General features: G+C 42.1%; 1 protein-coding gene across 1 annotated transcript in view; it reads right to left on the bottom strand.

Moving 5' to 3' along the window:
• Window positions 1-25,083, bottom strand: part of SNTG1 (syntrophin gamma 1) — a 734,999-nt gene that overhangs the window by 45,239 nt on the left and 664,677 nt on the right. Inside the window, exons 15-16 of the mRNA XM_030214286.1 lie at window positions 15,047-15,199; window positions 9,903-9,995 (exon numbers count right to left, since the gene is read on the bottom strand). Of these exons, the coding sequence (XP_030070146.1) occupies window positions 9,903-9,995; window positions 15,047-15,199 (246 nt within the window). The remainder of the gene's footprint in view (window positions 1-9,902; window positions 9,996-15,046; window positions 15,200-25,083) is intronic.

Here is a 25,083-nt window from a genome sequence, read left to right as displayed (position 1 = left end):
GTGGTAGACTCATGGTACTATAACTAGGGTGTCAACTAAGGCATGTTTCTGAAGAGCAGACCTGTCAAGAACACCAATCAAAAACAGGAGGAAACAAGAACATATTTAGCTCAGGCTAAATACACACCCTCCAATATTCAAAACTATTTAACCGGCCAGGAACAGCTCATGGCTGGTTAAATAGTATTTAAACCCCTAGCTGCAGATATTCAAGGGGAGATAACTGGTTATCTCCGCTGGAATATCATGGTTAGTGGCTAGCCACTAACCAGCTATATTGCGTGACATGGCTTGTTAGGTGTGGATATTCAGTGCCAATCCGACTATGTTGAGTGGCCAAACCATGCCACTTAAATAACAGGCTTATCTTTGACTGCTAATACAATAACCAGTTGCACTGTATATCGGCATAGCCGGTTAACATTTTAGCAGCCGAAATAAACCTGGATATTCAATGCTGGTTGCCGAAATGGCTCGATATTGAATATCCAGATTTAACAACGGTGGCGAACAGCAAACACGCTGCCCACTATTGGCTGAATATCGGGCCCACAGACTTTATTTTCTATTTTTTCCAACTTTCAGATGTTTTTTCTTGACATATCATTGTCTTAAAAATGAGGGAGAAAAAAAAGTAACACTTTAAAATAGCTCCCCACACTTGTCAATTGCATGGAAAATGAAAGTTTACAAGCCTGGGGAACTATTTTAAAGTATTACCTTCTGGACTCACCATATTCTCATAAGTGACTTTGGTATACTCTGTAAGGTGGACATGTATACATGCTGCTCGACGATATAAGTGTTCCAGTTACCTCTGATGCAGGTATCTCAATGCTGAAACATGTTCGCCTAACGGACAACGGTTAAAAATGTTTGGACATGCACACAATCTGGAGCCACCTTTTTACTCCTCCATTGCCCCAGGAACATACTTGTATATAATATGTAAACTGTTTTGATTGTAACCCCATTCCCTTAATCACAATAAAATTGGTTGTGCCAACTGGCATTTTTACTGCTTTTTTCTACTTGATCTTTGTGCTGCAGTCAGATATTGCTTCCTGTTTGTCTGATGTTCCATTCTCTTAAAAGTGAACAAATGGGGGAAAAAAATCACAAAGAACATGTTTGGTGCTGGTGTTTGGGTGGTGGGGCTAGTTCTGGGCAAGACTTCTACGGTTTGTGTCCTGAAAATGGCAGATACAAATCAAGGTAAGGTATACACAAGAAGTAGCACATATGAATTTATCTTGTTGGGCAGACTAGATGGACCGTGCAGGTCTTTTTCTGCCGTCATCTACTATGTTACTATGTTATGTTACTATGTTGACTGAAATTCATTTTAATATATTGTTGCAGATTTATGCTTCTTACTATTTTAAAATTGTCTAGCTACTTAAAATGTTCCACAGGCTATAAAGTATAGCCCAATTGTTAATGCACTACGCAAATATTCAGAAATGACAAATAATGATTTTCTAATAGCCATAAATGATGCCCTGATTGGAAACATGAGTTGTGCGGTTTGCATTATTGTATAGCCACCACTTGATGGCTTGTATCAAGCCCATAGCATTACTGAAATAGACCATAATAGAGAATAGCTTTCACATTATAATTTGGATTCTAGAAGCACAGTAATAATCTTTCCATATATACAGAGATAGAAAGAAAGAGATGGAAATAGATAGGCAAAACGCCCTGAACCTAGTTTTTTTCTTGGCTAAGTGGTATGAAATGCCATGTTAGATTTAATTTAATATACATCTCTCTCACACACACACAACACAATTATTATTTATTTTATTTTAACCATTTATAACCCATCTATCTAAGTAATTCTAGGTGACTCACAAAATAACATGGACAATCAGGTGGAGGAGAACAGACAATAGAATGAAATTAAATATGAGTTTATGAAATAAGGCAAAATAAACTTCAAAGTACTTAAAAGAATAACTAAAAACCTTGACTGAACAGATACGCTTTCAAATGTTTCTGAAAATATAGATAAGAAATCCTGCTTTCTCTTCTTCTTTTTCTTTTTGTTTTCTATTTCTACTAATGATATGTTGTATTCTAACTCTCCCCCTCCTTCCCTTACTCCTCCGGTCCTTCTCTTCCGTCATTGTAACTGATTTATTTGTTCATTGTAAGCCGCTTAGTGGCTGCTCTGTGTGGTAATAGGCGGGGTATAAATGATATAAATAAATAAATAAATACTATGTAAGTCCTGTGGTAAAATATTCCACAAAGAGGATGGCAACAGAAGTTGAAAATGTATAATCACCTAACCTGAAAGAGACAGATAGGTAGTTAGATTAGATAGATAGATAGATAGATAGATAGATAGATAGATAGATAGATAGATAGATAGATAGATAGATAGATAGATAGATATGGGCATATGTTCAAACTGGTTCTGACAAAAAAATAAAGTTGTCCTAAATTTATCTAGATATTTATCTGGATGGCAGTTATCACTCTCTGGAGAGCTCTGGCACTGTCCGCTCTATGCTCAGAATCTCCCAAAGCTTTAAAAAAATGATCTGAATATGTCTATCCAGATGGTAAATAATTTTGTTCCTCAAAATAGATTTTATCATTATGTTCTAAATCTACATGAGGGTCACCAATTTATACTTTTCTGAATCATACCTGGAACCCTTTTTAAAACTGGTTATTATGTTGTTCACCCTCCAGTCCTCAGATAACATAGCCAATGTGAATGGGAAGTTACACATTACTAGTAATAAGTTTCTGATGTCATTTTCAGCTTGTTTAGCACTCTAAGGTGTTTGTCATTTGAATCCAGTGATATGTTGGGGTTGATATTCAAAAGAGTTTAACTGGGCAGGAAAGGCTCTGATCTGGCCTTTCCTGGATATTTAGCAGAATTCACCAGGTAATGCCACTGAATATCCCCTCTGACCACCAAAGCACTAACTGGCTAGGGGGCCCTTTTACTAAGCTGTGGTAAATGGGCCCTGTGCTAGCAGTGGGGACTATTTTGCCATGAGCTGAGGCCCTTTTTACCACAGTGGGCAAAAAGGCCAAAAAAAACCCCATGGACATGCGGTAATATTGCTCTTACTTTGTGGCCATGTGTGTGTGAGTGGGGGGGGGGGGGGGGGGAGCACAAACTGCCACCCACTGAGGTGGCAGTAACGGCTCCTGTACTAACCCGGTGGTAACCACGTAGGGCACAGCATTGCCTGATTACCGCCAAGTAAACCCTCTGTGGAAATATTTTTTTAATATTTCTGCTAGTGCCGGAAATGCTGTGCACCTGGGGTGGAACTACTGCCAGCCTGTATTGGGCTGGTGGTAGCTCCAGATTTAGTTAACTCCAACAGAAGGTAACCTCTCCACTGAAGATCAATGCCAAACGAATACGTGGAGAAAAACAATCTCTCTCAGATGGTGTTCTCAACCAGCTCTTTATTCAAAAACAGTAAGCAAAAATGTGACCCAACACAAGTCGTGTTTCGGCCCTACCGGCCTACATCAGGGGTCTAGGAATGTTGTAAAGCAGTATACTTTCCTAGAGCGGTTGGACTGTAGTCAAACCCCTATATGGTATGTATATCGCAAAGTATTTCCGTCCAAAAACAAATCACCTTAGTAAGCTGCTGTGAAGCGCTATCCGCTGACTAAGTATACTGCTTTACAACATTCCTAGAGCCCTGATGCAGGCTGGTAGGGCCAAAACAGGACTCATTGTTTTTCTCCACTTATTCGCTTGGTAGCTCCGGATTTACACATGGTAAGCCCGCAGTATTCAGTCTGCTACCTCTGTAACTATCCAGATACATTTAGGGCATCAAAAAAGCTGTAATAACTTTATCTGGATAGTTATCTTGCTGCCAGGTTGAATATCACTGGTACCCAGATAAATGCCAGTGGCCATATTATACCTAGATATTCAGCATTGGTATTCAAATTAGGCCTGGTGCAGAATATCTGGATGTACAAGAAAGCCCACAGTGGTTGGCATTTAAAATAATGCTGACTGCTGTGGGCTGAATATTTATTTACTGGGATTTATTAACTACCTTTATGAAGACATCCACCCAAAAAATACACAACAGATATATATTTCCATAAAATGTATAATTTTGTTAATAGCATAATAGTTAAATGACCAAATATAAGCACAAACATATTTAATATAATAAACATGGAGAGAAGCAACCTGAATCCTAATAACAGAAACAACATAATACAGCATCAGAAATGTATGCTATAAACAGTACAATAAAATAATCATATAACAGAAATAAGATAAATATCAGCAGGGTATATAGATGATACATCATAATTGGCAGCATCGAGGAACATACATATAACACAAATATGATATTTAAAGATGCCAGCACAACACAAATGAAAATCCTTAATAGACAATATACAAGAATATTCATATAACATACATGTCTATTCATTGGTCGTCGGAAGCTGAGAGGATAGCCCCAAGGGAAGATAAGGCTAGAAATTCTATAGAGATGTTTGTGTGTTAATGGGGCCTTTTACAAAAGCACATACAAGCCTACGCAAGTCCAATGTACATCAAATTGTCACTACCACCCACCTACCACATGCCCTGGGTGGTAATTCCATTTCTCTACTGCAGAGCCCTTACCCAGCAGTAATTGGCAGTTGGTGTGCGCTGAACGCTTACTGCCCGGTTAGCGTGTGAGACCTTACCACTAAGTTAAGTCAATGGGTGGTGTTACGATTTCAGCATTGGTGCCCTGTATAAGAGGCTTGGGGAGGCTAAGCCACCCCAGCAGCAAACATGACCTGAACAAAAGGATGGATCGATCTATCGCTTGGGGAGGAAGGGGAGGTGATCCCCGAGTTCCTCCAGTGGTCATCTGGTCATTTGGGGCACCTTTTGTGTGGAGTAGAGAAGTAGCCTAGTGCAGCAGATGTTGACCCTGGGGAAGTGGGTTCAATTCCCACTGCAGCTATTCATTATAAAAACAGGTCTAGCTCAAAACGTCTATGTTTTAGTCTTGGACGTCTTTGTTTTGTTCCATTAAGCCCAAGTCCCACCTTGAACACGCCTCCTTGAGATTTGGACGTCCTTCTGATGGACTTCAGAGAAAGACGTCCAAAAAGAGGGTTTGATAATACTGATTTGGACGCTTCTGTGAGATAAAAGTCCAAATGCTGACTTACGTCACTTCTTGGACATCTATCTCTTTTGAAAATGAGCTTCTTAGCTCTTTACTTCAGGGGGTAATTAAAATACCCTATTATTATGGAATGTATTAGTTTTCTTAATTTCTTGTAGCTTTTCATTGCCTTTGTCTCAACTTGTCTATGTGGATGGTAGTATACCCCCACCAATATATTCTTCTGCATCACTCAGAGAAGTTATTTCTGTAAAGTTTTAACATTGAATTTTTTTTTCCCTGCAGACTTCGATTCTTTTTGAGTCTATGCCATATGTAACATGCAATGCCACCACTCCACTAATTTGATCCACCTTATTCTTTTAATACAATTTATACCCTGGTATCTCAGTTTCTCATTGCTTATCCCTTTTATACCAAGTCCATGAGATAGCTTATAATTATATCTTCATGAAGGGGCCCTTTTACAAAGCCTCAGTAGGGCTACCATGCGGGTAGTGTGTGGCAAAACAGCACTACCACGAGGTGCATCCAGGGCCCTGAAGCAGTTTTATGTTTGCTGCATAGCATTTCACGCACCATAAAATATTTTTATATTTTCTAGTGTGGGGGTGCAGTGGTGGTAATCGGCCCTTATCCTTATGTGTCCTTCTGTCTGTCCTTCCCTTATCCTCTTTGGTCCTGTCTGTTTGTCCTGATTTAGATTGTAAGCTCTTTTGAGCATGGACTGTCTTCTTCATGTTCAATAGTAAAGCGCTGCGTACGACTGGTAGCGCTATAGAAGTGATTTATAGTAGAAGAAGAAGTGATTTATAGTACTAAGTAGCTAATTTATTTAGTTTTATATAACACCATTTTACTTACACCAAAGAGGTTTCTTCAGTTTATAATAATCTAAAGCCCCTTTCCCTGCACCATAATTTATTTATTTATAAAAACTATATACTACCATTTTTTTTCAGTTATAAGAAAGTGTACAAAGCAAACTTAAAACAATGAAAAATAATAGTAAAGAAACATAAACATATTAACCAGACCAAAAAAAAAACCCAAAGGATTTCTCAAGAATCCAAGCTTTTCATATTTTACTATACAAAAACAGGTTATCTAATAATTTTAAATCCAGAAGTATTTTGTTTCATACAGATGGCCCCACCTATGAAAAGACCTTCTTCACTGAAGTCATCAATCTAGAATAACTTGGTTTCTGTAGTAATGCACACTGAGATCACAAAAGGTGAGGTAGGGAGAACAGCTGAATTCAAGGAGATATTAAATGAACAACCGTATGCATCACACACAGAATCTTAACTTCTCTTTTGGACAGGGAACAAAAGAGAGAACAAAATGGAGTGAACATGTTCATAATAGCTAGTATAAGAAAATAACATGTGCTGCTGTATTTTGGCCTAATTGTAATCTTTGCAAATGGCACTAAAGAAGACCATCCATCTCATTCATGCATGAAACAATGACTACTTCTGGGGCCTTCCATTTGTAACAGAGCATTATTCCGAGAATGCTATTCTTAAGGTTCTCTAATTTTTCTAAATAAATGCCTAAATCAGGCTTCCAGAAACTCAATTTTTTACGTTAGTATGCTGTTTTTATCCAAATATCATGACAACCGGTTCCTTCCAAACAATTTCTAAAAATCCTACATAGATGAAATTTGAGGCCTACCACTTTTGCACCAGGTAAGAAAGTTATCAAGCAATGCTTATGGCCACTAATCACCCAGCTGCCTACATTCCTGATGACTGAATTACCAGCTACAATGGCCATCCTAACTCTTCCTTCCATGCACATACCCCTGGAGATACATTATTGGTGCAAGAGAATGCTGCATCAATTTCAAAGGTGAACTCCTGCAAGTTTCTTGTACAGTTTGAAAATTATCCACTTAAGGCTAGATTCTTTATAGTGCGTCGAGATTTCCATGCAGAAATATTCTATAAAGTACACTTTAATTTAGGGTACCTTATAGAATACTCTGAGCGCTGGTCCACACGACTAAGTTTAGTGGTGATCAATTACGCCAACTAAAACCTGATGCCTAAATTAGGTGCAGAGCGGGGTGTATTCTATAACAACATGCATACATTTTAGAAACACCCATGACCTACCCATTCCACACCCATAACCATGCCCATTTTTCAACTATCAGGCTTATTTTCGAAAGAGAAGGGTGCCCATCTTTTGACACAAAGCGGGAGATGGGCGTCCTCTCAGGGTCGTCCAAATTGGCATAATCGAAAGCCAATTTTGGGCGTCCCCAACTGTTTTCCGTCGCAGGGACAACCAAAGTTCCCAGGGGCGTGTTGGTGGTGTAGCGAAGGCAGGACTGGGGCGTGCCTAACAGATGGGCGTCCTCAAGCAATAATGGAAAAAAGAAGGGTGTCCCTGACAAACACTTGGCCGACTTTACTTGGTCCTTTTTTTTATGACCAAGCCACAAAAATGTGCCCTAAATGACCAGATGACCACCGGAGGGAATCGGGGATGACCTCCCGACCCCCCCAGTGGTCACTAACCACCTCCCACCCTGAAAAAAACAACTTTAAAAACTTTTGTCTTTTTTTTAGAGTATGGGTGAAGGACCTCCTTTGCTATGCCTCTGTCCCTGTGACGGCAGTTGAGGACATCCTTCGCTATTTATTTATTTAGATTTTGCTCACACCTTTTTCAGTTGTAGCTCAAGGTGACTTACATTCAGGTACACTGGATATTTCTATGCCTCCGTCCCTGCAACGGCAGTTGGGGACGTCCTTCAATATGCCTCCGTTGCATGTCCAAAATGTGAATGTTTGTGAGAAGGATGTCTGTACCTGGATGTTTCTGTGAGAGGGACATCCTTGCCTGCTATGCCTCTAACATCCCCTTTATTTATTTGGATTACAAGCAGCAGCAGTGGGATCTGAACCTGCCACCTCTGGATTGCAAGACCAGTGCTTTGGCCACTCCTCCACTCTCTTCCACTCCCTTGAAATTTGGCTATTCCTGGGGGCGGGGGCAGTATGCAGGTCCCTGGGGGAGAGGTATGTGTGTGTCAGCGGAGGCATAACGAGGGCGTGGACATCCTTCTTTCAAACATTTTAGATGTCCTCAATGCCCCCCCCCCCCACACACACACACAGAGATGGCCAAATTTCAAGGGAGTGGAGAGGAGTGGCCTAGTGGTTAGAGCACTGGTTTTGCAATCCAGAGGTGGCAGGTTCAAATCCCACTATTGCTACTCATGATCCAAAATCCAAATAAATAAAGGGGATGTTGGAGGCATAGCAAGCATGGACGTTCTTCTCACAAAAACATCCACATTTTGGACATCCTCAACTGTCATAGCAAAGGACGTCTTCAACTGAAGGATGTCTTCAACTGCCTTCGCAGGGACAGAGGCATATCAAAGGACATCCTCAACTGCTGTTGCAGGGATGGAGGCATAGAAATATCCAGTGTACCTGAATGTAACTCACCTTGAGCTACTACTGAAAAAGGTGTGAGCAAAATCTAAATAAATAAATAAATAGCGAAGGACGTCCTCAACTGCAGTCATGGAGGCATAGCAAAGGACATCCTTCACCTATACTCTAAAAAAAAAGACAAAAGTTTTTAAATATGTATTTTTCAGGGTGGGAGGTGGTTAGTGACCACTGCATGCCTTTTTCTATTCAGTTAGTGCATCAGTTAATCCACTGCAGTGCCCGGTTGGTGTCCTGGCATGTCAGGGGGACCAGTGCACTACGAATGCTGAGTCCTCCCACGACCAAATGACTTGGATTTGGTCATTGTTGAGGTGGGCGTCCTCGGTTTCCATTTTCGCTGAAAACCGGGGATGACCATCTCTAAGGTCGACCTAAATGTTGAGATTTGGGTGTCCCCGACCGTATTATCGAAACGAAAGATGGACGCCCATCTTGATTCGATAATACGGGTTTCCCCCGCCCCTTCACCGGGACGTCCTTAGAGATGGTTACCCTTAGAGATGGTCATCCCTGTTTGATTATGCCCCTCCACGTGACTTAGAATTTATGTGCACCATGTTACAGAATACACTTAGCAAGTAGTGCGTGTCAATTCTAATTAATGTCAATTTGTGCTGATAATTGCTTGTTACCATCTAATTATCAGTGCTGATTAGCTTGTTATCTAATTAAGTTATGTGCATTGTTATAGAATATGCATCGATTTCTGAGCAGAAATCTCGGCACAATATATAGAATCCTAGGGTTAGCGGCATAGTTATCAATGTGGGCTACTACTAAGACAGTTTATTTTACCACTAAGGGAGGAAATTATCAGAGTGGGCTACTGTTTAGCCGGGTTATTTTAGCACAAGTCCGTTTATTTTAGTGCAGGGTCTCACTGCATAAAATGGGATCCTGTGCTAAATTAACCCAACTTGTGATAAAATAACCTGACTTAACAGTAGTCCACTTTGATAACTAATCACTTAATTTGTGCCATTTTAGCACAGTTCCCATTTTATGCAATAAGAACAATAAAATAATAACTGGGGTTAATAGTAAAACAACATATCTAACAGTAGCCCATGTTGATCTTAAAAGGAAGAAAAAAATAAAACAGCAACATAATAGAAGGAATATGGCTTGTGTTGAAATTCTTAATAGATTCTGAAAGACAATGTTGTATTTGTAATATTTCACTTTTGGGTGATACTCTGTAGCACACCAGTCTAATATTATAAATCCAAAGGCATAAACAATAGCATCACATTGAGAATAGATTTATGAACTTTACCTTGGTTGCAGCATCAAAGCAGACAAAGCCCATGCCAAAATCAATGGTAAGACCCATAAGGTGACTCTCCACCACACAAGCATATGTTTTGCACTGAAAATATCAGACAACAAAAGATTATTCAATAGAAAAGTGAAAAGTTATTGATCCAAAACATTTCAATATGACCTTTTTACTCTGCTAAATACGTTACTAGTTCAACAAAATAAGCAGCATAAAATGTATTGTACTGTTTTGGGATCTTGCCAGGTACTTTTCATCTGAATTGGCTCCTGTTGGAAACAGGATGCTGGGCTTGATGGACCTTCGGTCTATCCCGGTATGGCAAATACTTATGTACTAAATCAGAGCAGGTTGAGTCATATTTTTTTAGCTTACAAAAAATTTGATCACTGCCTTTAGGGGTGAATCAAATGTAATTTTTCCAAATGTAGTTTTAGCTTAGTAATGAAACTTTAGCCACCTTTACTCATTAAAAAAAGGTGGAATTCAGAGGAATTGGATTTGGATAGGGAAGGTAAGAAACCTAATCTAAGGGAAAGGAGAGAGATGTGGGTACAGTCTTTAAACTGCTATGCTCTCATTTTAAGGAAATTTCTGTTGCTGCTGTGCAGAGCTTAATTCAGGCCAAACATTTATCTTGCCTAGGTCTGTTCTCTTCAAGTATGCTTGTCTCAGTTGGTAATACTGTAGTAAGTTTATTATACCTCATTATAGCTGTGCTAAGAAATGGGTTTAGCACACCCTAAGCCCATTACTAGTGTGGCTGTCAAAAAGGGCTTTTCCTATTTAATTTCTAGCCATTAGCATTAGCACAAGCATTAGCATGCTCAAGAAGACAGGAGGAGCCTCCACGGAGAGTCAAAGCAAAACAGCAAAAGTAGAGGCTGACAAATGCGCAAACCAATAGGGAGATAATATTTTAAAAAACAGTTTATTCAGAATATTCATATCAAGGACCCGACAAGGTCCGTGTTTCGGCGCCAAAGCGCCTGCCTCAGGGGTCACAAACAACTTTCTTTGAGAAGAAGCTGATTGGCTTGAATAATTCCTTTATGTATGCACGTGGTTATAAAAACAAGCTAATCCACAGAGAGAACAAAAGAGCAGCCAACCGATCAGCAAACACCATGTGGCAATATGCGAAAAAGCATATCACACAAGGAAAAGTCCCTTTGGAAATGCTTTATTCATATGAAGTCTAAGATTAAAATGCTGGCCGTGTTTTGCACACACAGAGGCTGTGTCAGGGGCTATGATGACCATGTGGTGTAAACAATTCACTTCACCTCCTTGGTGAAAATCAGTATGTGCAAAAAGATGGCATCCTCGTGCAGCAATTCAGCAGCACTGTCAGCAGCAATAGAAAGGAAAATCTTAGTGATCCAGAAGTGTATTATTCGGATCCTGGCTGAATATCGGCCGGGACTTACATAAGTGCCGATGTCCCACACTTGTCCAGTCATGACCAGATATTCAATACCAGTGCCCAGAAATTGCCTGGCATTGAATATAGAATGTAGTTCAGCCAGGGACTATCAATACTTAAAAAATACTGATCATCACTGGCTGAATATTGACCAAGAAATAATCAGGATTGTGATGGCAGCAGGAGGACATCAGCAAGCAACTGAGAGGTTCAAGGATTGGGGAAGGTAGGGGGGAAAGGGGAGAATGAATGAGAGAAGGAGTAGATGCTGGGAGGAAGGATGTTTGCGGGCTGTTCTTTCTTCTATTGATCCCAGATCCCTTTCCCTGGTATTGAATCCCCTTTTTCTCCACTTCCTCTATTTCCTGATTGTCCTATCCTCCTCTCCCTTTACTTTCTTACATGGAATCCCTTCTTCATTTGCCTCCTCTGAGATCCACTTTTCTTCGACTGAAATTCCCTCGCTTCTTCTTCTCCCAGATTCTTTCTCCTTTATGTGTTCTCTATCACCCTCCTCCCTTTTCAGTACCATTTGCTGAAATCTCCATTTCCCAATAAATAAACCAAATAAAGTAATTGCCCATATAAACCCCCAACAAATTACTTGTTTATAAAAGATACCCACAAACTTAATTTAATATGGAAATATATTCAAATATATGACAATCTGGTCATATAATTGCCCCTGAATTAGCAAATTTGGCCACCAAATCTTTGAAAATTTGCTACAGGGAATTAGGGGAATCTACATACAGGCAAAATATCCAGATATACTTAAACATTTTTTTTGATCAAGCCAGTGATACCTAAAATGACCGGGTATTATCTTTTTCCTTCTGCTTCATTTTCTTAGTTTGCAATTACATTTCCTGCTACTTGAGGATTTTCTGTCTCCAACATGTTGTACTAAATGGTTATTTGGTAGTGACACTTCTATTGGCAATGCAAACCTTTTAGTCTTCTCCTTTACCACTTTATCTAGTTTTCTTACATAAAAGCTTACTCCCAATTGAAAAGTCTGAGGTGGTCACAACTTACTCATTCTTCTCAATTCTCTTAGTATCATGGTTTTTCTGGTTCACTTATGTCTGTTTTATTTTTTGTTTTTTAAGTGGAGGAGTGGCCTAGTGGTTAGGGTGGTGGACTTTGGTCCTGAGGAACTGAGTTCAATTCTCACTTCAGGCACAGTCAGCTCCTTGTGACTCTAGGCAAGTCACTTAACTCTCCATTGCCCCATATAAGCCACATTGAGCCTGCCATGAGTGGGAAAGCACAGGGTACAAATGTAACAAAAAAAAAAAATAATAATCACACCCACAAAACCAAAATGGTTGATTCCCTAGTGTCATGAGCCCAAAGATTTAGAACCCACCAAACTCAATTTATTACCCATTCTTACTAAAACTTGACCCGAGCATAGAAAAGCTGCATCCAATTTTCATCCATCCTGACTTTCATTAGGTTTAAGCCATTTGGTGCAGAAATACCCAGAGCAAGGCTCACAAGACTGCATCAGTGTGTGCACTGCCATTTAAACCTAATGAGAGTCACAACAGATGCAAGAGAGATGCAGTCTTTCTTCAATGGTAGCAATGCACAACAATGGTAAGGTAAATAAAATTTGCTGTCTGCCTGAGGGTGTACCTAGGAGGTGATGGGTGGGGTGAGTGGTGCCTGCAAGGTAGGAGTTGGAGTAGAAGTGGAAGATGAGGAGTGTATCTAGAAGGTGAGAGGCATAGCTGCCAAGAGGGGGGCAGGGGGGACAAAATTCCCCGGGCTTGGGCCTCCAAGGAGGGCCCGGCGCCGCAGTCCCACCCACCCTCCGTCATCGACCGTCTGCCACCAGACCGGACCCCCTGCATTGAAATTACAGCACCTCACACCTCTGTGTGAAAGCTCTGCAGGCAGCAGATCGCTTCCCTTCGGGCCTCCTTCCCTCCCTGTGCCACGCCCTCGTCTGACGTAACTTCCGCGAGGGCAGGACACAAGGAGAGAAGGAGGTCCGAGGGGAGGTGATCTGCTGCCAGCAGAGCTTTCACACAGAGGTGAGAGGCACTGTGATTTCAATGCAGTAGGCCCAGCCCAGTGGCAGACGGAGGGGGGCAGGTGGAGGGGGGAGCGGCGGTGGCGACCTCGGGGGGTGGAGGGGGGAGCAGCGGTAACCTTGGGGGCAGCCTTGCCCCGGGCCCGGCCTAGTCTCTCGGCAGCCCTGATGAGAGGTATGGGTTTTCAGGCTAGCTGAAAGGGTATCTAAGAACTGGGGAAGGAGTAAAGAGGAATGTTGGAGGGACAGATAGAGTGAGAGAGAGAGAGAGAGAGAGAGAGAGAGAGAGAGAGAGAGAGCAACTGGGTAAGGGCTGGATGTGGGAGAACATGACAGTGAAAAAGAGAGACTGGGTGCAGGAGAACGATAGAGAGAGGAACCAGTGATGGATTGAATCATGGTGATATGTGAAACATAAGGTGAAAAAATCTTACCACAGGACATGCTACAGCATCTTACAGTAATTTTCCCATTTTGCTTGCGCTAACCATGCAGTATTTTATTTATTTATTTTTGGAGGGGAGATGTCAGGAAAAAGAATGGGCATGGGAGTGCTATTCAGGTAGCATGTTCACATTGTCATGCACTAACTGAATAATCCAGAGTTAACGTGGAAGCCCTTACTGCCGTCTAAATTGAGGAGGTAAGTACTCCTGTGTTAATTATTTTCAGTTGCCATGTGTATTACTCACATTAGCAAATAGCCTGAAAATAAAATGATTGAAAAAGGCCAAATTTACAGCCAAGCTAGAAATGGACTTGGGACTAGATTTTATATATCATGCCAAAATATTTGGCACCGAAATGAAATTTGCCTAAGCACATTCTATAAATTACGCCTAAATGAAGGCGTATTTTATAGAATAAGCCTAAATTTCCACATGGTTTATAGAATACATCCACGTTAATAAATTTAGTTGCAGGCAGTTACGCCCAAGTAAAGCTTGGTGTAAATACCAATGCCTAAATTAGGCATGGACTGGGCATATTCTATAACAATGCGCATAGATTTTAGAAACACCCACGACCACGGCCATGCCCCCTTTTCAATTAAGCAACTTAGAATTTATGCATAGCATGTAATAGAAAATGCCGAAATACCTCTGCACTTACATTCTAATTAATGCCAATTAGTGACAATAATTGCTTATTAATTGGCAATTACCAGCACTAATTGGCTTGTTAACCAATTAGGTTATGCGCATTGCTATAGAATGTGCTTCAATTTCTGTGCAATATATTGAATTTGGGGGTTACTGTATAATAAAGTTTTGAGTTAGGACGTGCTAAGCCCATTTACCAGAGCTTCTTAGTAAAATGGTTCCTTAGGTCATAAAGTAGCTGCCATAGACCTGGGCACCAGGGGAAGGAGTGAGAGAGGGTAAATTGTGAAAGATATCTCAGTGGCTAGTTGACTCAAATTTAATAAACAATTGCCAATGCCTGGATTAGTGTAGTCCAAGTGTGCTGTACCAAACAACTGGTATGGTGTGATATTCTCTACCAAACAGAATTGTCCTGAGAAGTTTGATCTTGATATCTGGAGACTGAGATTTTTCAGTAAACATTTCTGAAGAGATTATATAATTATGTTTCTCCCCTCTTGCATATCACATGCCTTCTATAACGTATCAAAATCAAAAACTACATTTCCTTTTATAAATGACTCACTTGAATCCTTTCCACTTCCAAGAAAGTTGCAGTTTGGAAGGCCTTTTCCCACAGTGACAGTTCACATTCTAGTTCCACAGAAAAATAGACATCTTCACCAGATTCAGATTGGACACCAAAGCAATGTTTCCGATGATCCAATAGATCACTGTCCTGATGAAAACCTGAAGTTATATAATCTGGCATACATCAATTAATATTTCTCACATGCCCTATCTTGAGTCTAGCAATCTCATTCAGTACTTATAGGCAAACATCAGACCACAAATCAGAACATTTCACTTGGATATGGTTTCTAAGCTAGATGAAGACAGCAGACAGGTTGCAAGATTAACACACTCAGCATTTTATTTATATTAAATATAACCAAGGCTAAAGCTCTTTCAATGTCACACAGCACTTTAGATTTGGGACATTTCAAGGAGGAGATATGATTTAGCTGATACATTTTGTAGTATGTTTCAGAAAGAGTTCTAGGACATGAGTTCAAGATTTACCTCTGACACTGACTCCCTATGATACTTTAGAAAAATCACTTTTTATTTGTGTGTCTCTGGGTTTGTTCATCAAAGCTTATTATTTTCACTAAAACTGCTTTGTGAGTTTTTTATGCTACAGCACTAAAGAGATCTGTATATCTATATCTAAATATCTATATTTATCTCTCTCTCTCTCTCTCTCTCTAGGTTGTTAGAAAATGTGATTTCTATTTAGATTAAGTTGTAGCCATTTCTTTGCACTCTTCTGATGGGCTCATTGCATGCTCCCAGAGCATGGTGCTCATAGCCTAGTTTCTATTCTTTGATGCTTCAATTCTTGATTGACTACAGTCCTAATCCTTTCTTTCTGTTTCCTGATTTCAACAAGTCTCCCCCATTTTCCTTTCAGCAAAGAGAGAATGAAAAAGAAACAAATGCAAAGTTAGATTTGAAATGTGTGCTGCCTCGTTAGTGTGCATTATTAATGGATCCCATTGCATTAAAATAAGGCCCTGTGCCCTAATGTGAACTTTCTAGTACAGCTCACCCATGGATTGTTAATGAAATAGTATGTATGTAGGAGCAAAGGAATTAATATTCAGAAAATATAAAAGAACAAAGATGGAGATGAACAGTAAGAAAAGCAAAGCAAAGAGGCCATTTAAATGAGAAAAAGTCCAAAAATATTGCCTAACCACTGAAGAAAGAAGGGCAACTTTCTTAGATATATAAAGAGAAAACCAAGGGAGAATAGTTAAAATTTAGTGAAAAAGGATGACTAGCAAAAAGTTATAATTCCTAACTATGTTATTTTGCTTGATATTTACATAAATCATGGAAAAAGGAATAACTACAGAGGGGGCAAGGAATAAATTCAATGCTGACACAAATAAGAATTCATAAGTCTTTTGACCTAATAGCATACTTTTTAGTTTACTGAAAAAAAATCAAAAAGTGGAGATGGAGAAGTTCTGAGAACTAGAGTAGAACATATATAATCCTACTGGGCTGTGGGAACATTGTTGATCTTTAAAGTAAGTAGAGATCCTGTCAAGCAAAATAGTTGCGTAATTTCTGACAAAAGTAGATGATGGAGGTGCAGCAGGTATTACCTACATATACTTTAGCAAGACTTTTGTCATTTGCTACACACTCAACAAACTAACTACTACTGAATTGGATCACAAATATGTTACTTGAATGAGATATTGGTTGAACAACTAAACCCAGAAAGTGATGGTCAATTGTCTAATCTATTGAAAATAAATTGATCAGTGGGATACTTGGGAATGTGATTCTATACTTCAATAAACTATAAGGAAGTATAATTTCTATAGAAAAGGAAATTCAAGAAAAAAAAATGAATCATAACATTAATTTGAAGGCAGAAAATGGAAGAACATATCTTTTTCCTGAGAAGGTGATGGATGCCTGGAATAGTCTACCAGTAGAGGTAGAGGTAGAGCTCAGTATTTTCACAGAATTAAACTATGCATGGAACAGGTTTGAAAGGTTAGGTAAACACATGCTGGAAGAGAGCTTGAGTATGATACATTAAATGTACATCTACTTAGAATGGTACAGGACCAAGAATGAAGTCTATCCCTCTGGTATTCAGCCGGTGGTGGGCAGTGCTGATAATGTCCGTAGGTGGTGTTAAACCTGGATATTCAATGGTGGGCCATATCTAGTCACTGGCAATGAATATTTTTTAAATCAGCTAGCACATGCCCAGTTAACTCAATATTCAGAGCCAACTGGCCATTCATTAGCACATAAAGATAGGACTGCTATTTTTGCAGTCTTATTAATGAGCTAACACTGGCCGATTAGCTCTGAATATCGGGAGTAAACTAGTCTCCACCCCTGAAGCATTCCTGAAACACTCCCAACATAGTCGGCTTGCACTTCGTTGCTAACCAGTCAGTGACGATAACCAGTGAAGTGTTGCTGAAAATGACTGGATAGCCGCCGATAAGCAAATTAACTGGTCAGCAGCCATTCCCAGCCAGTTAACTCACTTTGAACATCAGCTGGTAACTATATAAGGACAGTACAAAAAATGGTGCACAGAAAATTGATTTCATGTGCTTTAACATATATATCAACATGCACAAATTTGATTTGCATGTGTTGAAAATGTTTTCTTAACATGAATAAGTGAAATAAACTGGAAATATTCAAAAATTGGGAAAAAGGCTCAATGAACCAAAAATGAACTGAAAATGATTCTCTGTGCACATCCCTATTTGGAATTTGCCTATCCTAAACAAACAAACAAAAAAAGCAAACAAACTTCTAGGCAGCAAATCAATATACATATGCATAACTGTAGATATGAACCTCAAAAGCCCTTTTGAGGTACATGTAGTCACCTTCATGATGTTAATAGCATTTTGAAATGAGCCAAAAAGCATGCTAAACATGCATCTGCTATTAGGCCAGCCAGCACCAAAGGCAAAATATATTACTTGCTCATAAACCAGTCACCATCTCTACTATAATAAAACGCACCTCCAACGTTCTGAAGCTGACTCCGTGGCTTCAGTGAAGGGTTCGTAACGGTTTGTAACAGGGGCGTATCTGCGTGGGGCCTCAGGGGCCTGGGCCCCCGCAGATTTTGCCCTGGACCCCCCTACCGCCATCAACCCTCCCCCGCTGCCGTTCTTACTTTTGCTGGCGGGGGACCCCAACCCCCGACAGCCGAGGTCTGCTTCCACCTGCCGCTGCCGTAAAAACTTCTTCTTCAGCCGGCGGGGGACCCCAAACCCCCGCCAGCCGCCCCGCGGTGTTTAAAATTCATCTTCGGCCTCCGTGGCCGTGCTGCTGTGATAGGCGCTGTTGAAATCCACTTCGGAGTCTGACATCCAGGCACCTATCTGCCCCCAGCGCTATAAAATCTAATATAATAATTTGCACTCCCAACGTTCCAATGTCTTTGGCTGCGTTTGTAAAATTGGAACGTTGGAGGAGCAGCTTCAGTCCTTCGCCACCCCCCCTGAGGTCGCTGCAGCTCACCCCTCTACCCCCCCCAGGGTGCCACCGCTCCCCCCCCCGAGGTCACCGTCGCTCACGCCTCCCCCCGAGTTCGCCGCCGCTTCCCTCCTTCGTCCGACTTCAGCTGCCATTTCCGGCCACTGCTGCTTCCCCCTCCTCTCAGATCTCTGGACCCCCTCCCCTCTGGTCTCAGGACCCCCTCCCCCTCCTCCTCGAGGGGGTGTGGTGGCGAGGGCGGCAGGGGCATGTCCTGAGACCAGGGAGGGGGAGGGAGTCCTGAGACCAGAGGGGAGGGGGGCCTGAGACATGAGAGTGGAGGGGGGAGGGAGTCCTGAGACTGGAGAGGAGGGGGGAGGGGTTCCTGAGACCAGAGGGGAGGGGCGTCCAGAGACCTGAGAGGAGGAGGAGGGGTACCAGAGAGGGAGGGGGAGGGGGACCAGAGAGGGAGGGGGGGAGGTATCTCTGTCACATACACTCTCTCTCTCTCTCTCTCTCTCTCTCTCTCTCTCTCACACACAGTCAGTGTCTTTCTCTCACTCTCATACACTGTCTACCACACACTCTGTCTCACGTTGTATCACATTCACTCTCTATGTGTCATACAGTCACTCTCAAACACTCTTTCGATCTCATACACTCTCGGTCTCACAGAGAGTCTGTGTATCGCACACATACTCTCTCACACTTTTTCTGTCTCACACACATACTCTGTTTCACACACACTGTATCTGTGTGAAACACACTCTCTCACACTCACTGTGGCTCACATACGCACTCGCACACTCTCTCATTCTCACATATACACTCTCTCACAGACACACTAGCACCCACACTCACTCTCTCTCTGTCACACACACACATACACACACTCACACATTCACTCTCTCTCACACAGTCACTCTCACACGCACTCTCTCAAACATACACACTCCGAGGAAAACCTTACTAGCACCCATTTTATTTGTGTCAGAAACTGGCCTTTTTTACTAGTAAATGTAATATTTTAACACATGGGTAGCACGTGTTTAAGCAAAAATTACCACAGGAAGCCTAAGCATGCCATGCAGTACCACAGCTTAGTAAAAGGACTCCAAAGTGATATCTTTCTATTGGATTGATTTAAAGCTATTGATTGGAATTAGGATACGCGTGGAGGGTGTCACAGTCTGGTTCTTGGCAAATAGGTTGGCTTGAGAATGTTATACAAATAGGAGAAATACCTATAGCAGTTGTGAATGAAGGTCTATTGCACTATTACACAACAGTAACAGATTCTGATTGAACTGAATGTCCAAAGGTGCACAAAGAATGTTTATAGCCAAAAATATAATAAGAAAACATAGGACCTGATTTTCAATTGGAATTGCAACCCTTAACGTTGAACACCAGCTCTGGAGTTTTATTTTATGTGTTTAAAGACACTGCTGAATATACAGTACATATGAGGACTGGCCTTGCTGGTGACTATCTGTTTCATCGAGTCTTTCTATTCAACAGGTCTAAATTAAATGGATATGAATATCACCACTAAATAATTATCGTCACCTCAGTCTCCTTCTCCACCCCCTCCCCTCCCCAAACCTGGTCTCTTATTATCTGGATAAAATGTGGCTGTTTAGAATTTACATGGTCTGATTCTATCCTGAAAATGGGTTTAAATTTGAAAAGAATATTATCCATCGGTAATAGTACACCCTTCTTAAATTTTTTTTGTTTCCTATGAATGTTGTTAATAGCACGCCCTCATTGCACACAGTGTGCACTTTTCACTCTAGAGAGCATGTGCAACCCTAGGTACATCCTATCAGGAAAAAGTGCACACTATCCCCCGGATTCTATATATGGTGCATACATTTGGGCACTAAACTTTGTGCGTGGATCAAAAACGCATATGCAAATTAATTAGCTAATACGCCATTAACTAGCAACAAATTGACATCAGCAATCAATTATTGCAGTTAATTCACACATATCTTCCTGTGCCCTATTCTATAGCCTCATGTGCCTAAATCCCTTAGCATGAAATTCAAAAGGGGTGTGGCCAGGGGTGGGGTAGGGGAATTCCAGAAAATTATGCACAGAGTTATAGAATACCACCATTCCAGTGTCCAAATGTCAAGTGTTGGGTGCCGGCATTTACACCAGTGCTCAAACTGGGCATGTGAAAGGACTCTAAGTGCTATTCTATGAAGAGCGCTCAACTCAGGGTGATCTTTATAAAATAGCACTTGAAACTAACCAAAACTTAGGCAAGTCACTTAGGAGTCCTTTTACTAAGGTGCGCTGAAAAATGGCCTGCGGTACTATAGGCGTGGGTTTTGGGCGTGCGCATAATCATTTTTCAGTGCAACTGTAAAAAATGCTTTTAAGACTTTTTGCCGAAAATGGACATGCAGCAAAATCAAAATTGCCTCACGCCCATTTTGGGTCTGAGACCTTACTGCTAGCCATTGACCTAGCGGTAAAGTTTCATGCGGTAACCGGATGGTAATGGCCTATGCGCGCCAAATGCCACTTGGCACGTGTCGGATACGAGCAGCAGAAAATAAAAATTATTTTTCATCTGCGAGTATTGGACGCATGGCAAAAATGAAATTATCGCAAGAGCCACACAGTAGCTGTGCGGTAACTCTATTTTTGCGCACATTGGGGGGGCCCGCGTAGATGCTTACGCAGCTTAGTAAAAGGGCCCCTTAACCCTCCATTGCCCAGGTAAAAAAAACTTAGATTGTGAGCACTCTAGGGACAAAGTACCTGTATATAATGTGTACAGCACTGTGTAAGTCTAGTAACGCTATAGAAATGATTAGTAGTAGTAGCAGTAATATTATAAATAAAATAATAAAATAGTTACATCAGCTATGTTAAGACCAGAGTGAAGGCTGAGTTAAATAATAATTTGGGTTGGCAAGCAAATACATATAGGTGAGAGTTACAAAATCTGTTAATCTCTTTAAGGAAAACTGTTAAAAGAAATGTTCTCTCTCTCTTCCATAAATATATAGATATAGATAGATATTTGCCTTCATTGTCAGGAGTTGGCCTGTTCTGGTGCCTGAAGGGTGGCAAATAGAATGCAAATGAGCATATAATGAAAGGAAATCATAACTAGTTCATTCCAAGCATGAGTCTCATTATTACTTTTATGATAATTAAGTCACTTGCCTGACCTATCTCCTATAAAAAAAAAATTAAGGAATACAAATAAAAGAAAATGCCTTCCAAAACTTGAAAGACTGTAGCTACTTGTTTACCATTTGATTGTGTTCTGTGCCCAGTTCTGCAGATATCAATGGGGCAAAAAAAATAGCACAGTTGTCAAACAGACCACAAATTTATTTTAGTTGCATTTGTACCCCATGCTTTCCCACTCATGGCAGGCTCAATGCGGCTTACATATACAGGTACTTATTTTGAACCTGGGGCAATGGAGGGTTAAGTGACTTGCCCAGAGTCACAAGGAGCTGTGCCTGAAGTGGGAATGAACTCAGTTCCTCAGGACCAGAGTCCACCACCCTAACCATTACGCCACTCCTCCACTCATGTCAGGGAAAGTCAGCATTTACAGAAAAGATTACAAAATCACATTTGTGTGCGATCTTAAAATCTTTATCTGGAATGCTTCCACCATCGCATCACATACCCACATACACTCATCCCTGCATACAGGAAGAAACTGCCTTCATCCATCCCCTCCTCCAACAACCCTCACACTTTGTATAATCTTGCAGGTATAAAGATTGACTTAAAAAGGTAGCCAACTAAGGATGCTCTACATGCTTCCAGCATAAAAATACTCAAGAAATTGCCCATGCCATGCATTAACAAATGGCCATATATGTATCCTCAACAAAGAATGTTGACATTCCATCTTTCTGACCTCTTTCTCAAGCCTGCTACTTACAGTCCTCCAGGAGCACAGCATGACTGCAAGTTGTGCCTAGTTAATACAAATAAATGAGATCCACATAATTTCTGAGAAGTTGTGGCCTTTCAAAAACACTGGGAAAAAAAGAGCAAAACTGAAAGTAGGGGAGGACCGATACAATTACAAGCCTACCCAAAAGACCCAGATTAATCACTTGAACCCATCTACCTTACATATTACTGAAGAGAAAACGACATTGACCCAGACTCTATCTCCCACCTTACCTTTCTCTCTCTATCACCTGTCTCTTCCTACCTATCCATGCTATTACTACCCATCCATCTTATTATTATGCTACTAGTATAAAAGGCCCGTTTCGGTAGGCAATGAAATGGGCACTAGCAAGGTAATCCCCCCCCTGCAGCGTCCTTCCTGTCTCCCCTGCCCCCCCTGCAGCCACCCATCTGGTCTCAGGACCCCCTCCCCACCAACCTTCCTCTGCCCCTGCAGCCACGCATGTGCAGCGGCCCTCCTCTCTCCCCTGCTCCCCCTGCAGCCACCCATGTCCAGCGACTCTCCTCTCCCCCTGCAGCTACCCATGTCCAGCGACCCTCCTCTCCCCTGCCCCCCTGCAGCCACCCATGTCCAGCGACCCTCCTCTCCTTTCCCCTTGCCCCCCCTGTAGCCACCTATGTCCAGCGACCCATCTCTCTCCCTTGCCCCCCCCTGCAGCCACCCATGTCCAGTGACCCTCCTCTCCCCCTGCCCCCCCTGCAGCATCCCTTCTGTCTCCCCTGCCCTCCCCTGCAGCCACCCATCTGGTCTCAGGGCCCCCTCCCCACCTCCCTCTTCCCTGCCCCCCCTGCAGCCATCCATGTCCAGTGACCCTCCTTTCCCCCTGCAGCCACCCATGTCCAGCGACCCTCCCCCCCCCCTGCCCCCTCCAGCCACCCATGTCCAGCGACCCTCCCCTCCCCCCTCAGCGCATCACCCAAACCCCTACCCCCCCCGTGCATCACCCAAGCTCCTACCCCCCTCTTGGGCACATCAATCCCCTCGCCACCCGCAGCCGCCAATACTAACGCTGTCCTGCCGCTGCTGTGTTTCCTGTTGAGCAGCAGCGGCCGGTACAAAAAGAAAAAAGCCCCAAAAAAGATTTTAAACCTGAAACACGGCTCCGTAGACAGCCATCTGGCATTGGCTGTCATCTCTGCATCCGCTCCTCCTCTCCCCTCTGACGTTGCTGCGCTCCTCCGGGGTCTTCCTGCAGGGGCAGTGACGTGGAGGGGACAGGAGGAGCAGCTGCAGTGACGACAGCCAATGCCAGATGGCTGTCTACGGAGCCGCGTTTCAGGTTAAAAATCTTTTTTTGGCTTTTTTCTTTTTGTACCAGCCACTGCTGCTCCACAGGAGAAGCAGCAGCGGCCGGACAGCGTTAATATTGGTGGCTGCAGGTGGCAAGGGAGTTGATGTGCCCGAGAGGGGGGGGGGGGGGGGGGGTAGGGGCTTTGTTGATGCGCTGGTGGGAGGGTCTTGGGTGATGCATCGAGGGGGGGGGGTAGGGGACTGGGTGCTGCGCCGGGGCGGAGGGGCTTGAGTGTTGCGCCGAGGGGGGGGGCACTGAGAGCTGATTGGTAGGCAGGGGGAGGAGTAGGGAAACATGCTCCATGTGTTTCCCTACTCCTCCCCCTGCCTGGCTCGCGGTTTTGCAGGGCAGGGGCTTGGGTGTTGCGCCGAGGGGGGGCACTGACAGCTGTTTCCCAGGCAGGGGGTGGAGTAGGGAAACACACTCCGCGTGTTTCCCTACTCCTCCCCTTGCCTTAGAATCAGCTGTCAGTGACATCACTGATGTCAGTGCATTCTAAACTGCCTAGCAGACCACCTCCGAGGGAGCCACGGTACCAGGCACATTAGAACGTTGGAGGTGAGAATTATTATATAGGATACTTAATTTCCTACTTTACATAACAAAATTCTGTGTTACCTATTACTATGTAAGCCGCATTGAGCCTGCTTTTAGTGGGAAAGTGCGGGATACAAATATAATAAATAAATAAATTAATAAATTAATAAATAAATTAATAAATACAACTCAAGGGTGAAAAAAAACAATTTTATTTGTCAGACTAGATGCAGATCTGGGTTTTGGTGTGGGGGAGCATGCCTCAGGAGTCAAATCAGTTCAGATGGGTGTAGATATCAGTGTACCTAAACTCATCCAGACACTTTGCAAGGTATGTGGAAAAAAAACCAACCCAAAAATCGGTGACCTTTGTAATGCAAATGCCAACAGAGTAAAATATTGTGTGCTGTGACTAAACTTCAGGTTTCAAAAAACGTAGGCTGTGTTAGCATTAGTGCACTGCCAGCTGCTAGCGCAGCTTAGTAAACAGAGGGTAATTGTTTTATATTAAGGGTCCCTTTTTATTAATGCTTAGTGCGCAATAACAGTCATTAGCACGTGTTAAATGATGGGTGTCCTATTTTATACCTATGGGCCACATGACACCCCTGGATTCTATATAACGTGCCTAGCGTTCTGCACTAAAATCCAAGCATATTCTATAATAACGTGAGTAACTTCATTGACTAACAAGCCAATCAGCATTGTTAACTGCACTTAACAAACAATAATGAGCATTAATTGGCAATAATTAGAATTTACGCACACAAATCGTTAAGCATATTCTATA

The sequence above is a fragment of the Microcaecilia unicolor genome, chromosome 1, assembly GCF_901765095.1.
Source record: "Microcaecilia unicolor chromosome 1, aMicUni1.1, whole genome shotgun sequence".
Taxonomy (NCBI): Eukaryota; Metazoa; Chordata; class Amphibia; order Gymnophiona; family Siphonopidae; genus Microcaecilia; species Microcaecilia unicolor.
This window is presented reverse-complemented; position numbering and strand designations above follow the sequence as displayed.